Source organism: Geotrypetes seraphini, chromosome 1 (genome assembly GCF_902459505.1).
Source record: "Geotrypetes seraphini chromosome 1, aGeoSer1.1, whole genome shotgun sequence".
NCBI lineage: Eukaryota > Metazoa > Chordata > Amphibia > Gymnophiona > Dermophiidae > Geotrypetes > Geotrypetes seraphini.
In genome coordinates this window covers 165,697,421-165,712,746 of record NC_047084.1, presented here as the reverse complement: position 1 = coordinate 165,712,746, position 15,326 = coordinate 165,697,421, and the positions used below count along the sequence as shown (strand labels likewise).

At 41.5% G+C, this 15,326-nt stretch overlaps 1 protein-coding gene across 1 annotated transcript in view; it reads right to left on the bottom strand.

Moving 5' to 3' along the window:
• Window positions 1-342: 342 nt before the first annotated feature.
• Window positions 343-15,326, bottom strand: part of GUCY1A1 (guanylate cyclase 1 soluble subunit alpha 1) — an 89,117-nt gene continuing 74,133 nt past the window's right edge. The window contains exon 10 of the mRNA XM_033941267.1: window positions 343-3,679. Coding sequence (XP_033797158.1) covers window positions 3,484-3,679 — 196 coding nt within the window. The 3' untranslated portion in view covers window positions 343-3,483. The remainder of the gene's footprint in view (window positions 3,680-15,326) is intronic.

The window sequence follows — 15,326 nt, the reverse complement described above, 5'->3', positions numbered from 1 at the left end:
TAGCCACCAATTGAGAGTTTTTTTGTTTGTATGTTTAAATGGCACTACAGTAAAAAAAAAAAAAAGCCAGAAAATAAAGTCATCTTACAATTCACACTAAACACCTGTGCTGGACCTCTTTATTTGATGCAAACACCCCTCTACCCTCCATGCCTCATTCAACCGCTTGGCTGAGGTTTGGATGACCCAGGTCAGGGCTCTGGCTGACCCAAGTTCTGGTCTTACCCAGTCACAGTTTACAACTCTTACATCAAAATCTGCTTGCTCTAGGGTGCTAGCAGAGAACCTATTAATTACACTGTGTATAATTGTAGCAATAAACATTGAAACAGGCAATGGAGAACACATGTACACATTTATTGCTTAGACATACAGAATCAGAATGACTTTTATAATGCAGTGTAAAAATAACCTCCAAGAATATTGCTTGACTCTGATGTTCTTTGTTTCAGTTGGAATAAAGTTCAGGGAGCATCTGTAAGCACATTGCCAAATGCCAAACTACTGCACTTACAAGTCAGTGATGCAAAATGGTATATACTGTACATCTTATGATAAGAACAACTTCATTTTATAGGGGAACTTGACTGAGGAAACCTGAACCTTACTGATCTTTGCATAATTAACACCACACTGCATGAATTCTACACTATGGGGGTAACTCTATGAGAGAAGCCGTAAGTTTCATTTCAGTGCCCAACTGCAGGCACGCAAATCGGACACAGCGGTAGTTGAGCGCTAAAATGTTAGTAAAATAGCAGGCATGCTTGTAAGTTGCACATAAGCGCTCAGCGGTGAACACTTTCAGGGGATTCAGTGAATCCCCAGTTCTACAGCACTGCTTTTTAAACTTTGTTTACTTTTTGCTTGATATAATTTGATTTGTTGAATAGGCAGCATGCTCAACCAGTCAAACTGCATCAAACAAAGTAAACAGGACTCTTGGGCTGGGGATTCTCTCAACTCACTAATACATATACTCTCAGGAAAAGGGTCAGTTAAACTCCAATAATATTACCTCTAAATCAGAACCCCATATGGACAACAAACCTCCCCTCTGCAACACTAACACTGCAACCAACTTGCTGCCTGCGTCCGCTTCGGCGCTCTCTCTGGTGTTACTTCTGGGGCCTGACGCAGGCAGTAAGTTGGTGACTCCTCGCATTGGTATTGATCTGTGAAGTGGTGTGAGAGCCTGAAGAGCTTGGTGGGTCTGGATAGAGCGTATGAGAAGCGGTGAAGTTGAAACCCCTGACGCAGCAACCAGAGCGAAACGGAGGGAGTTCTAGGAAGTTCTTTTTCACTGAAAGGGTGGTTGATCGCTGGAATAGTCTTCCACTTCAGGTTATTGAGGCCAGCAGCGTGCCAGATTTTAAGGCCAGATGGGACAGACATGTGGGATCTATCCACAAAGATAGATAGGGAGGGTCATTGGAGTGGGCAGACTTGATGGGCCTTGGCCCTTATCTGCCGTCTGTTTCTATGGGTTCAGTGGCCTCGGGGCCCAGGAGATGAAGGACTGAGAGATCCTGGATGCCGAAGCAGCTAAGTTGTTCTCCTTTTTTGCTGTGTTCCACGCTGAATCCTGAACTACTTTGCTACAGCGCTGATTTACCCATTTTTTCACAACTGAGGGCTGTGTGTCCCGGTGTGTTTTGTAACATCTCCCTGCAGGCTACCATAGAGCTTTTTCTACTGGTTCTATATTTTGGAGTACAGGGTTAGCCTTGAAAGGTGGAGTTTTTTGCCAGATGAAGCTGAACTGAGGCTTTTTCTCCACCTTTCTTTTTCCCTACCTTTCTTTTTCCCTGTTACTACCTGTTGTGCGATTGGCTTGTGTGTGAAATTAAAGCCTGTTAGTGTTGCAGAGGGGAGGTTTGTTGTCCATATGGGGTTACGATTTAGAGGTAAGATTCTCTGAACCCCCCTGAAGACCCTGACAGTACTGATCTGAATTTGATTGGCTGAGCAGTAGGGGGTGTAACAAATCCCCTGAAGGCCCTGACCGCACACCACTGTAAACGCTATTCTATAACTGGATACCTAAGTGTTATTATGCATAACCGCAAAAGGGGGTGTTCTCAAGAGAGGGGCACTGTTGGGTCATTGGTGTTCCTATGTTGACGCATGCTAAATTTATGGAATATTCCCATTTGCGTGCAACTGCAGCATTTAGGCGCATACATGGCATAATGGTCATGCTAGTATTCTATAACAAATTATGGGCTCCTTTTACTAAGCTGTGGTAAGCGCTTATCATAACAAAAAAGACCTTACTGTAGGGTGGACTAAGTCGTCCCATGGTAATTTTGTAATTAGTGCATGCTTCCCATGTGCTAAAACGTAGATATTAGTTTTTTAGCACTGGAGCAGGTCGGGGCAGATGGTAGGCATGTTCTGTGCTAATTGGTTAGTTTAGCTACTGTGCCACTCACTAACCGCTAATGTGATTAGTGCCGATAGTGGCTCACATGCTGAGGGATTACACGCTAAAGTGAAAATTAGCGCATAGCCATTAATTCAAGAGAAAAAGTGACCATTTTACCCCATGCAGTAAAAATGGCCATAGCACAGACAAGTGACCCGCTAAGGCCACTTTTTACCACAAGAGGCCCCTATGCGAACAAATATGCCATTATAGAATATGAGCCGAGTCCCCTAACATTAAGGTACTTAAGTTGGGACACACTTTACCAAATTCAGGGGCGTAGTAAGGAGGAAACGGTCCACCCCGGGTGTCTTCTTGCTCCGCCCCTTCCCGCTCCCCCTCCTGCCACGCCCCTTCCCTGTACCTTTTCAACTTCGGCAAGAGGAGCCACCAACTTGCTGCCTGCGTCCGCTTCGGCGCTCTCTCTGGTGTCACTTCTGGGGCCTGACGCAGGCAGTAAGTTGGTGACTCCTCGCATTGGAAGTTAAAAAGGTACGGGGAAGATGGCAGGAGAGGGGCGCCACCACCCCGGGCACCACTGACTCTGGCTATGCCACTGACCAAAATGATTCCTAAATTCATGATACGCTTTTACTAAGGTGCGCTAGCCATTTTAGCACGCGTTAAACGCCAACGCGTCCATTATATTCTATGGATGCACTAGTGTTTATCGTGCATTAAAAAGGCTAGCGCGCCTTAGTAAAAGAGGGGGATAATGATGCGTGTACAATGTGTCTAAACTACAGTAATGCAGCACATGCAGATTTTTAAGATGTGCAGTTTGCTATAATGTATAAAAATGTTGTTTCTGTGGTGCATTTTAAAAATGCAATGCAGATGTTTATTTTCTTCAGTTTATATTCTCTTAGTAGTTTGTGATATAGCGCCTGAAATTTTTTAATACTGGCTTTCAGGTGTTATTAATCTATCACATACATTAAAGTGCTTTTATACGTTTCATATATTGTTTAATTAATTTTCATTTACACAGATACAAAAAGCAACAGATTTACAAAATAATTTTCTAAATACAATAGGAGTTTGTAACATGAACACTATCCTTTTGCTTTCCCCAAGAAATTGGCATTGCCGTCTTCCAAATCTCTCTTCTGAAACCACATCTTTGGATTTTTCCCTTGGCGATAGGCATCGAGGAAATAGCAAATCCCGGGAATTTCCTTTGGGAAGTTTGGTGGAAGTTCCCCCCTGGATCGAGGTGTAAACCTGAAGCCTGGATAATCCTTCAGCAGTCTACGTTAAAAAAAAATGTGGGGTGGGGTGGGGGTGGGGTGGAGAAGAGCATTATGATGGGAATCAAGAAGTGTTCACGTTTATTTAAAGATTGATATACCGCCTCTCCTTGGTCAGACCACAGTGGTTCCCGTTAACATAAGCCCTCTTTTACTAAGGTGCGCTAACCAATTAATGCGCGCTAAACGCTAACTGGTTAGCACACCTTAGTAAAAGAGGGGGATAGTGATAAATCATGTTGAGAAAGGGACTCCATAAATAAAAAGGCATACACCACACACAATTAGAATCCCATTCAACACCCCTTTCCCACTCCAGGGGGGTAACGGATACTCATTCATTTTTACAAATGTATACCGTATTTCCCCACATATAGCCCCCCCCCCTTGTATAGGCCTCAAGAAATGCAGATTTAGGTTTTCAAACTCTTAGATAAGCCGCCCCATGTTACTAGCCATGGCTTATCTAAGAGTTTAAAAACCTAACTCGGCCTATATATCCCCTGTACCTCCCTCCTGGATAGTTGCCTCCTACAATGTTGCAGCAGGCGGGAGCGATCTTTTCTGCATCCAGTCTTTAATATTTGTTTATTCGGTCTATAGGGTTGTCAGTCAACTGCTAGTATTCCTTTATAGAATCGCACTTAGCGGCGCCTAAGTGGACTTAGGCAGCATCCTTGAGGTAAGCGCTGGTATAATAGGGCAGGTTTTACCTGACCTAATTTACCGGTGCCTATCTCACATGCCTAGTGATGACTAAATTTACCATGCCTTTTCTACACCCCTAACCACATCTACTTTTCAAGTATGTGTCATTACCATTGGAGAGTGCCTTGATTTAGGCATCGTTAGGTACCACGTGGATATCTGTGCATAAGTTCAATTATCAATTAAAATAATTTTTTAAATCGGTTTTTAACAGCATGGTCAATTACTACAGTAATCAATTTTCAAAAATTAACTTTCACGCGGAATTAAGTTAGGCGTTGCTAGCTGTCCGTAACTGGGATGCCTAGCTGTGCCTAACGTAGGCACCATTTATAGAATCTTCCCCTAAGTGGATAGTGCAGATCTAACAGCACTTAGCACTTCAAATAGGAGGCAGTAAGTTCTTCTGGATTTTTTTTTTGTAGGTCCTGCATAGGGCCTGCAAAAAAAAAATATTTTAAAAGTCTTAAATACTGAGGGAGGAAGTGATATCACTGGAAATGATGGCAGCCTAAATTCAGGACTCCATTTCTAGCCATGATTTTTCCCAGCAGTGTCATTTTACCTGACCGATTTAAACAATTCTTGTTGGCACTGGGGGACAGCACAAGGGTACAGACAGGCTTTCACTTGGCCTTTTATGTTTAAAGTGTTGGAGCACATTAGCCTGGGACCTTCTATGCTGGACTGGAATAAAGTACTTCCCAGACGAGCCCCTCACTTTCTTAGTCTGTTATTGAGAAAGACATGGGGGAAGCCACTGCTTGCCCTGGAATGGTAGCATGGAATGTTGCTACTTTTTGGGTTTTGGCCAGGTACTAGTGACTTGGATTGACTACTGTGAGAATGGGCTACTGGGCTTGATGGGCCATTGGTCTGACCTAGTAAGGCTATTCTTATGTACTTTATAGTGGGCCCTTGGGATGCATCAAAGTTAATGGTACTCAACTCCATTTCAGCTCTTCCGAGGGACTCTCAATACTATTGAGCCCTTAACCCAAAAAGTGCAAGAGAATATTAGTACTAGTGAGGCTGAAGATAATGGGAAGGACTATAAGTTGTCTTTTTGTCGATGATCTTTTATTCACATTGACTGATCCAGAGAGTTCCTTAGAGGTGGTAGTTGCAGAACTCCTCAAATATGGTAGGCTATCAGGCTTCCAAGTGAACATGAACAAATCCAAGATTTTGAATGTGAGCTTGCTAGCTGAGATGGCTGAGGCCTTGATACATGTTTTTCCTTTCCGATGGGTATGTACCTCCATGTGGCACCTGGGAATTTACTTGGGAGTTCACAGGATGTCTTTATATAAGAACATAAGAATTGCCATCTCCAGTTCTAAGCTATGTGTCTATTCTGCGTAGGATTCAGGTAGACTTGAATAGATGGCAGGGACTATTTTTCTCTTGAGTAGGTTTTATTGAAATAGTTAAGATGATGATCTTGCCACAACTTTATTTCTATTTCAGACTGTTCTCATATGGGTAGATATACAGGTACTGGAATCTCTATAAAGAAAAAATTTGAGGTTTATTTGGGCCTGTAGACACCTTTGTTTAAGTAAAGGGGAGGTGGGTTAGCTTTGACACATCTGTTACAATATTATCAGTCAGTCCAGCTGAGAGCTTTGTTAGAATGGCAGGCCCAGGAGTGTAAGCAATGGGTGGACATTGAGCATGCTGAGGTCGACAGGGTGCCACTGTTACATCTGCCCTTGGGACCAAAGGGAGGCACATTGGGGGATGATCCGGAGTTATTGCACACCACCCTAAGGGTGTGTGAGGGGTTAGGGGAGGAAGTATTCTTGGTTTACCTCACTAAGATTCAATAAGGAGTTTGACTCAGGTAAAGGGAGAATGTTTTTGTCTCTTGGGAAGACAGGGGATTGGTGTGTAGGGGGCAGTTTTTGGACTTGGCTAAGGAGGAAATTGAGACTTCTGGAGAATTACAGGACCAGTTTGGGGTAAAGTCTAGAGATCTTTTTTTCCTATCTGCAGGTAAAGCATTATATTTCTAGCTCTAAATGTTAAGGGAATTACTTCAAGGGCAAAGTGGGTTTGAAATATTATTGGGACCAGTATTAAGAAAGGGGGTAATTTCAGAGATTTATAAGTACCACAGTGCAAGAAGGGGGGTATCTTTGAAGTACATGGTGGCATGGGAGTTAGATTTGGAGAGACCCTTGACTTTGATGGAGTGGGAAACCACATGGAGACATATAAGGTCCTTGGGTATGGCAACACATTTGGTGGAGAATGGCTATAAGGCCCTCCTGAAATGGTATTATACTCCAGTGTGCATGGCTGAGGTGGGGGAACAGGAGAATGCTAGAAGGGTTGTGGTGGGGAGGGTACCTATATCCATATGTGATGGGACTGTTTGGTGGTTCAGGGTTTTTAGACTGAGGTTTTTAGAAAGCTTTCACAAATTAAGCTATGGAACACATTCTTGGGACACTTACAGCTGTGTTCTGACCGGTTAAGATTTAAAAAATTATTGAAAACGTAATGTTTTTTACAGCATTTTTGTGAAATATCCAAGGTTTTCAGTGGCACAGTGGGTTATTGTAAGATTCAGGATCTCTGTGATAGACCCAAGACTCATCTCCAATCACCAAACAATGAAAACAAGTCACTTGGTCTTCACAGCGCATCTCAAAGTTCTCCTGACAGCACTGGAACCTCGTGGCCTTTAGACATGGCGTCAACATTCTTGGAATCCATCTTGCACTAACCTTGGACATGCTCAACTTTTCATGAATTATTTTCCAAACTGAACCTGCTGAGATGCCCATTTTTTCAGCTATCTGGGAAACCTTAATTCGTCTGTCTGACAAAATTAAATCCTCGACTTTCTTGCACATTTTCTGTGGAAGTTGTTTCCACAGGCCATCCAGTGTGAGGATCATCTTCAATGTATTCTCTACCCCACTTAAACTGCTTTCTCCAAAATTTTACTTTCTAGGATGATGGGGCAGACTCCTCATAAACTGCAGTCATGCATTCACGAATCTTCTTTGGCTTTTTTCCTTTCTTTTGTGAGAAAGTTTATCACTGAACAATGCTCCAAATAAGAACATAAGAATTGTTGCTGCTGGGTCAGACCAGTGGTCCATCGTGCCCAACAGTTCGCTCATGCGGCAGCCCCGGGTCAAAGACCAGTGCTCTAAATTAGTCCAGCTTCACCTGTGTACGTCCCAGTTTAGCAGGAACTTGTCCAGCTTAGTCTTGAAACCCTGGAGTGTGTTTTCCCCTATAACAGACTCCGGAAGAGCGTTCCAGCTCTCCACCACTCTCTGGGTGAAGAAGAACTTCCTTTCATTTATATGGAATCTATCCCCTTTCAATTTTAGAGAGTGCCCTCTCATTCTCCCTACCTTGAAGAGTGTAAACAGTCTCTTTATCTACTAAGTCTATTCCATTCAGTATTTTGAATGTTTCGATCATGTCTCCTCTTTTCAAGGGAAAAGAGGCCCAGTTTCTCTAATCTCTCATTTGATTTATACAAGGACTCTCCTGACATCCTGTCTCTTGGAATGTTAGACTCGCACTGAACTACAAATGTGCATGAGTAACCTTGAGACATCTCACAACATGCACAGACTTGTTTCATCAGGCTTAGAGGTGTCGTATATCTTTAGGTAGAGTATTTTCTGTTCCGAGAGAGCTCCAGGAAAAAAAACAAAGTTACTAGAGTTGTAGCAGGATTTGAACTTGGGTCCTTTGAGTTACAGACCACTACATTAGAAAGAAACATGATGGCAGATAAAGGCCAAATGGCCCATCTAGTCAGCTCATTTGCAGTAACTGTTGTTCCTCTGAGCTACTTGCTTTTTTATTTAGAATAACCATAATACCTGCAGTTGACATAGAGCTTGGTTTCCTTTTCAGGGGAGAGGAAGGAGATAACAACCACTGAGGGATTAGGGAGGGGTCTAAATTTTTATTTATTTATATACTACTTATAGCCTAAGTGGTTTACATTCAGGTACTCGAGCATTTTACCTATCTGTCCTGGGGGGCTCACATTATCTAATGTACCTGGGGCAATGGGGGATTAAGTGACTTTCCCAGGGACACAAGGAGCAGCATGGGATTTGAGCTCACAACCTCAGGGTACTGAGGCTGTAGCTCTAACCACTGTGCCAAACAAGCCCTCTTTTTTAGACATGGACGTCCTACTTTAAGGCCCTCCTTAATCACACCCTATTGCTATTTGAATGAGTTACAATGTGAAACGTACAAATTCTGACTTTCCAAAATTGGGATTTGGACTTTTTAGCAGATGGTTAGATTTCTTGTAGGCACTTTGAGACATCTATCTACTTTTGAAAGTGAGCACCATATTCTTTTTCTGGCTCTATTTATTAACTGATTTTTAATTATTCAATTTTAGATTGCTTCTTGTTTGATTCGGTTTTAGATGGGTTGTTTGTTTTTGTAAAACTACATTGGTTATTCCAGAAAGGCAGTATACCATACCTCCCCAAATATAGGCTGCAGCCTATATATGGGTTTTGCAATCCCCTGTAGTGGGGTATGGCTTCCCTATAGGGGGCGTCCTATCTAAAGACATCGTCGATAAGCTACCCCATTAGTAGATCAGCCACGAGTTCCCCGTACCTGTAGCTCCTTCCTGAACGGCTGCCAGTTGCCTCCTCCAATGTTGCGGCCGGCGGGAGCAATCTTTTCAACATCCAGCTGGCCCTGCGCTACTTCCTCAATGCGTGCCTTCAGTTCTCGTGGGACTCACATTGAGGAAGCAGCAGGGGGGATCTCGGAGAGGGTGAGATCCAGAAGGCCGTGAGCATGCGCAGATGCTCAAGGCTCAGCAGAAGACCGGCGGCAGGCACTTTTATCACCGGCGGTGCAGGGGTAAGGACAGGGCCAGTCGGGGAGGGGGGGAAAGAGATGATAGAAGCGCCGGTGGCCTCGGGGGGAGCAATACTGTTGATTCCCAAGGTCGGGTCGGGTCGGGTGGGGGCTCGCAAATCGAGTCAATGCTCGGTTTATGAGTCAAAAGTTTGCTGAGTGTTTTGCTAGTCTTGCAAAACACTCGCAAACCGGGTTACTCGTTAACCGAGGTTTGACTGTACTTTCAATTGTTGATGAAATTGAAGGAGATGTAGAATATATGAATTAAGAAAGGAAATGATATGTCAAAAAATATAAATGAAATGAAATGGAAGAAGGATTTTGGATGAGATAATCCTGAATAAGAATCATTAGATGAATTGAGAAGATCAAGTACATTACATTACTGATTTCTATTCCGCCTCAACCTTGCAGTTCTGGGCGGATTACAAAAGAGACAACTGGACATTTCCAGGATAATTACAGAGAGAATTCTGGTCATTTCCAGGAGAAGTTACAAGAATAATGGGGTTGGTCTCGAGTTTCAAAGATGGCATATTGATTCGTTATAGTATATATGCACCCCATACCAAAAGAATAAATGCAGCCTTTTTAAATTTAATAAGTTTTTAAAGATTAAACTATTTAACTAGTGGGAATAAAATTTGTAGATATTCATATGAGAAAATTAATGTAGGTTAAATAAATTGTTTTAAATAAGTTAATTAATTAAATAATTAAATAAATAAATAAACTGGTCGGGAGGTGGGGAATTAGCCAGTGATGTTATAAGGAGGCAAGAGGAATAATTCAATTTTCTCTTGAAGATGTCCCAATATGGGAAAGATGTACTCCTAAGTCTGAGGCTTGTCCCCGTAGAATTCAAACTACAGGTTAATATTTAAATTGGTTCAATTAAAGGTTATGATCTATTTAGTAAATTTAGAATCAGTGTTCATTTTTTATTTTTTTGCAAATGGTCTTTAATATTTGTTTATTTTGTCAATAGATTACCATTTGATTTTTAGGTTGTTTTGTTGTACTAAACCCTATAGACCGCACATAAAAGTTAGGCACAGTTAGGCCCATTTATAGAATCTGACCCTTAAAGCCTGTTTCTATATATAGCACCAAAAAAATTGGCACTAACCAGAACAGTGCTTAACATAATTCTTCAAGGTGTGCCTACCTTTTATAAAATTGCGCTTAGCGCCCGTGTGTAATGCATAGCTTAGGCACACTCATTTAGGCCAGCTAAAACTAGGCCTACATACCTGCGCCTTAAAGTGTGTGGATCAGGTGTATTCTTTAATACGCATAACTTTTAGGAATGCCCATGATCTGTCACAGGCCATGGGCCCAGTCCTGCTCCTTGTAACTCTGGGCAAGTCACTTAATCCTCCACTGCCCATTACTTTGAATGTCAGCTTTGAATGCCAAAGCCACAAAAAGGCAGTATGTTTAATATCAAGTTTAATATGTTTTTGATTGTAAGTCCCCATTCCCTTTCCCGTGGACCCTTTTCAAATCTGCGCAATGTAAATTGGTGTGTACTCTTTATAGAATCATGCTTTCCAAGCTGTGCCCATAACTTTTAATTAGTGCCAATTAGCATTCATTATGAGGTTTTATTTGCCAATTATTAGGGCCTGTTAGGCCAATTAATTAAGTTGTGTGCACACTGTGTTCAGTTTTGGAGACCACACTACTGAAAGGACGTGCTGAGGATCGAGTCGGTTCAGCGAACGGCCACCAGGATGGTCTTGGGGCTCAAGGATCTCACGTATGAAGAAAGATTTAAAAAATTGCGGCTGTACTCACTTGAGGAAAGAAGAGAACGGGGGGATATGATTGAAACGTACAAGTACATCACGGGACGCATCGAGTCAGAAGATGACATCTTCTGGCTCATGGGACCCTCGACCACCAGAGGGCATCCGCTGAAAATCAGGGGAGGGAAGTTTCATGGCGACTCCAGGAAGTACTTCTTCAACGAAAGAGTAGTGGATCATTGGAACAGACTCCCACTCCAGGTGATAAAGGCCAGCAGCGTGACGGATTTTAAGAGAAAATGGGATACTCACGTGGGATCTTTAAGGGAGTAAATTCAGGGGAGGGGATACTTGGAATGGGCAGACTTGGTGGGCTATAGCCCTTTTCTGCTGCTTTTTTCTATGTTTCTATGTTTCTATGATGGCAGATAAAGGCCAAATGGCCACAGCATCCACTATCTCCTCCTCTCCCTATTGGCTAAGGCTCTTAACATTTGCATCTCCTCTTCCTATTGGCTAAAGCTCTTTACATCTGCATTGTGAGGTCATAGGGCTTTATGGTTATAGAAACAGACTCCCACTCCAGGTGATAAAGGCCAGCAGCGTGACGGATTTTAAGAGAAAATGGGATACTCACGTGGGATCTTTAAGGGAGTAAATTCAGGGGAGGGGATACTTGGAATGGGCAGACTTGGTGGGATATAACCCTTTTCTGCTGCTTTTTTCTATGTTTCTATGTTTCTAACTTGGCTATGGGCACCGATTGGTTTGCACAACTGAAGGTGCCATATGCAGAATTGGGGGGGAAAGGGCATGCTAATGCAACTGCACCAGCTGGCTGCTTCCACGCCCATTCCCCACCCATGACATGCCTCCTCCCAAAAAATATTTGAAAAAAAAAAAAATCAATGTGTGGTTAGCACACAGAAAAGGGAAAAGTATTGCCAAACGCTTTAATGCGCTTTATGGTGAGTGTTTTCTCATGCGTTAAATGGCATTAAGGCTTAACACCCTTTATTAAAGGAGCCACAGTAAGTTCATATTCTCTATTCAGCTTGAAAGAATGTTTGGGAAATCCATCTATGTATTTCTGAAAAAAATGAGTTTTCTCATATTTTCCCAGAATCAGTCTTATTTTAGAGCAAGATGACTGCATATCTCTGCCTGCCAAGTGTCCTGACAGCATTAATAATAAAATGTCCAGTGCTTCCTGTTACAGCATTCCTATATCAGGACTCACTGGAGAGTCTTTTTTTTTTTTTTTTTTTCAAAATTTGATCATATGCAAGAAGCATATATTAAGGAGCATTTTCAGTTGAACGTTCATCTTTGGAAGTTAGAAAATATATAAAAATTAATCTGTATTTTTTAAGGAAAGTTAAGCTGTCAGCATTATTGATGCAAGGTGGTATACTGAAAAACATTGCAATGAGGGGCAGGATTATTTATTCTAGGTGAGATCATGTGACAGAAGACCTGTGGTGAAAAGCATTTAGGTCAGGATGATCTGGGATAATTGTGCATACCCATGAAGGTAGTCAAAGGGCAGATCTGCTGAGACTCCCCTTTGGTGGGCTTATCAGAGAATTCAAGTGTAACCTCAAAACCTTCTTCTTTAAAGATGTAATCCTACCCTGTTCCCTTTTATGTCTCATGCAGTTGTCCCATTTAAATATTTTTTTTAATTGAAATTTTATTGAAATTTTACAAATACAAAAGTATAAGAATAAAACAAAATAATAAACTGCAGATACCAAAATATACATAATAATATGCAAAATATAGTATAGTTAATATACAAAGTAAAGTTAATTAGGATTTACATGAGTCCTTACATATTCCTCAAGAGGGGTCCAAATATTTGTGAATCTGGCTATGTTATTTTGTTTGAATGTTATTATTTCCTCATACTTTCTGATGACACAAAGGTGATTCCACCATTCGTAAAAATTAAGCCTAGAATTGTCTTTCCAATTGGAAACAATATGGTGGATAGCTAAGGCAACCATGAAATCAAATATTTTAATCATGCACGTCTAATCCCTTTTTAATTTTTGCTTAATTTTTAAATTTGTTTTATGTAAACCGCTTAGAAAGGTCAAGCGGAATATCAAGACTTAATAAAACTTGAACTTGAATTGGTTGTGTATGCTTAAGCTGACTAGGCCTTTGCAACATAAAACCAATTCCCATGACTTAAGCCTCATTAAACTGGACCAATCATGAATTGTCAAGCTCTACTACTTCCATGTTAGCCTGTCAACAACCAATGGCAGGACTTACCATTAATGACTATGGAGCCAAATTCTATATAACAATGGGTTTCCTGGATATTAGGGGAATGAAAATGAGAATGTGCGAGAATTGAATATGACTGAGAGCCGGAATGAGAAAGTGATATAATTTAAGAAAGTGACAGAATATAAGAGAGAATTAGTGGCTTCCAGCCCTGCCGAGGGGACTGGAAAACTGTACCATGGAGAAGGAATGTCTCATCAGAGGGGGGAGCAACAATCTCTCCCTGGGCAGAGGTGAGAAATTTCTATTCAAACTGAACTAACATAAGAAATGCTGGTACAGGGAAAATCTGTTTTTAAATCAGACTCTTTTTTGGAGCAGTACTAGCCTGACAGCAACTAGCAAAGTTCAAGTCTATTCAGTAAACAAGGGATAGGCTAGAGTAAATATGTGGTTTTGACTGTGTGGAAACATTAAACATAATATCTTACTGACACACAGAGATTTTAAATTTTTATATATTTCTTTAATCTGACCTTACTAAATATTGTTAGTTGATCTGAGTTACTGCTGATTTGAACTAAATAAAAGCAACCTTTAAATCCCAAGCACATAAGAATTGCCATACTGGGACGGATCAAAAGTCCATCAGGCTCAGTATCCTGTTTCCAACAATGGCCAACCCAGGTCCCAAGTATCTAGCTAGATCCCAAGTAGTAAAACAAATTTTATGCTGCTTATCCTAGGAATAAGCAGTGATTTTCCCCAAGCCATCTTAATAATGGCTTATGGACTTCTCTTTTAGAAAATTAGCCAAACCTTTTTTAAACCCTGCTAAGCTGATTTCACCACATTCTCCAGCAACAAATTCCAGAGTTTCATTACAGGTTGTGTGAAAAAATATTTTCTCTGGTTTTGTTTTAAAACTAGTATTTTTGGAAAGAGTGAACAACTCACTTCCACCCATTCCACTCCACTCAGTATTTTGTAGACCTCTATCATATCACATCACCCCTGAGCCATCTCTTCTCCAAGATGAAGAGTCCTAGCCGCTTTAGCCTTTCCTCCTGGGAAGTCGTCTCATCCCTTTTATAATTTTCGTTGCCCTTCTCTGTACCTTTTCTAATTCCACTATATCTTTTTGACATACGGCAACCAGAATTGCACATAGTATTCGAGGTGTGGCCGTATTATATTCATTTTCATCTTTGTTTTCCATTACTTTCCTGATAATTTCTAATATTCTATTTGCTTTCTTAGCCACTGCTGCACATTGAGATCAGGGTTTCAATTTATCCTCAATGATAACACCTAGATCCTTTTCCTGAGCAGTGACTCTAACATGGAACCCTGCATTACATAGCTATAGTTCAAGTTCCTATTTCCCACATCCACCACTTTGTACTTGATCACATTAAACATCATCTGCCATTTTGATGCCCAGACTCCCAGTCTTGCAATTTTTCACAATCCTCACACAATTTAACAACTTTGCGTCATCAGCAAATTTAATTATCCCACTAGCTATTCCTCTGTGATGAACGTCTGAAGCGGTTAGGGTTCTTCAGCTTCGATTTGAATGCCGCCAAAGATGGAGTCTGATGTACCAAGTTGGGCAGGTTGATCCAGGCATAGAGCGCAGCAAAGTAGAAGGGACAGAGTCGGGAGTTGGCAAGAGAGGAAAGGGGTATAGACAAGACAGACTTGCATCAAGCAGTGAACTTTTTGCTAAACTAAGGGCTCCTTTTACTAAGGTGCGCTAGTGTTTTTAGCACGTGTTGAAGATTAGCATGCGCAAACCCCGTGCTAAACGAAAAATACAAATGCAAGCTCTATGGAGGCGTTAGCATCTAGCGTGTGCGACATTGTAGCGTGCGCTAAAACCGCTAACGCACCTTAGTAAAAGGAGCCCTAAGTATCATATTAAAACAAAGAGAAACTTTACCACCATTTTAACTACAGAGGCTGTCTGGTCCAGATCGCCAAAGACAAGTCACCCTGGCTCAGACACTGCGAGACCAAGCATGAAAACATACTATTAATTATACAAATATTACAATAAACAATCATTTTCTC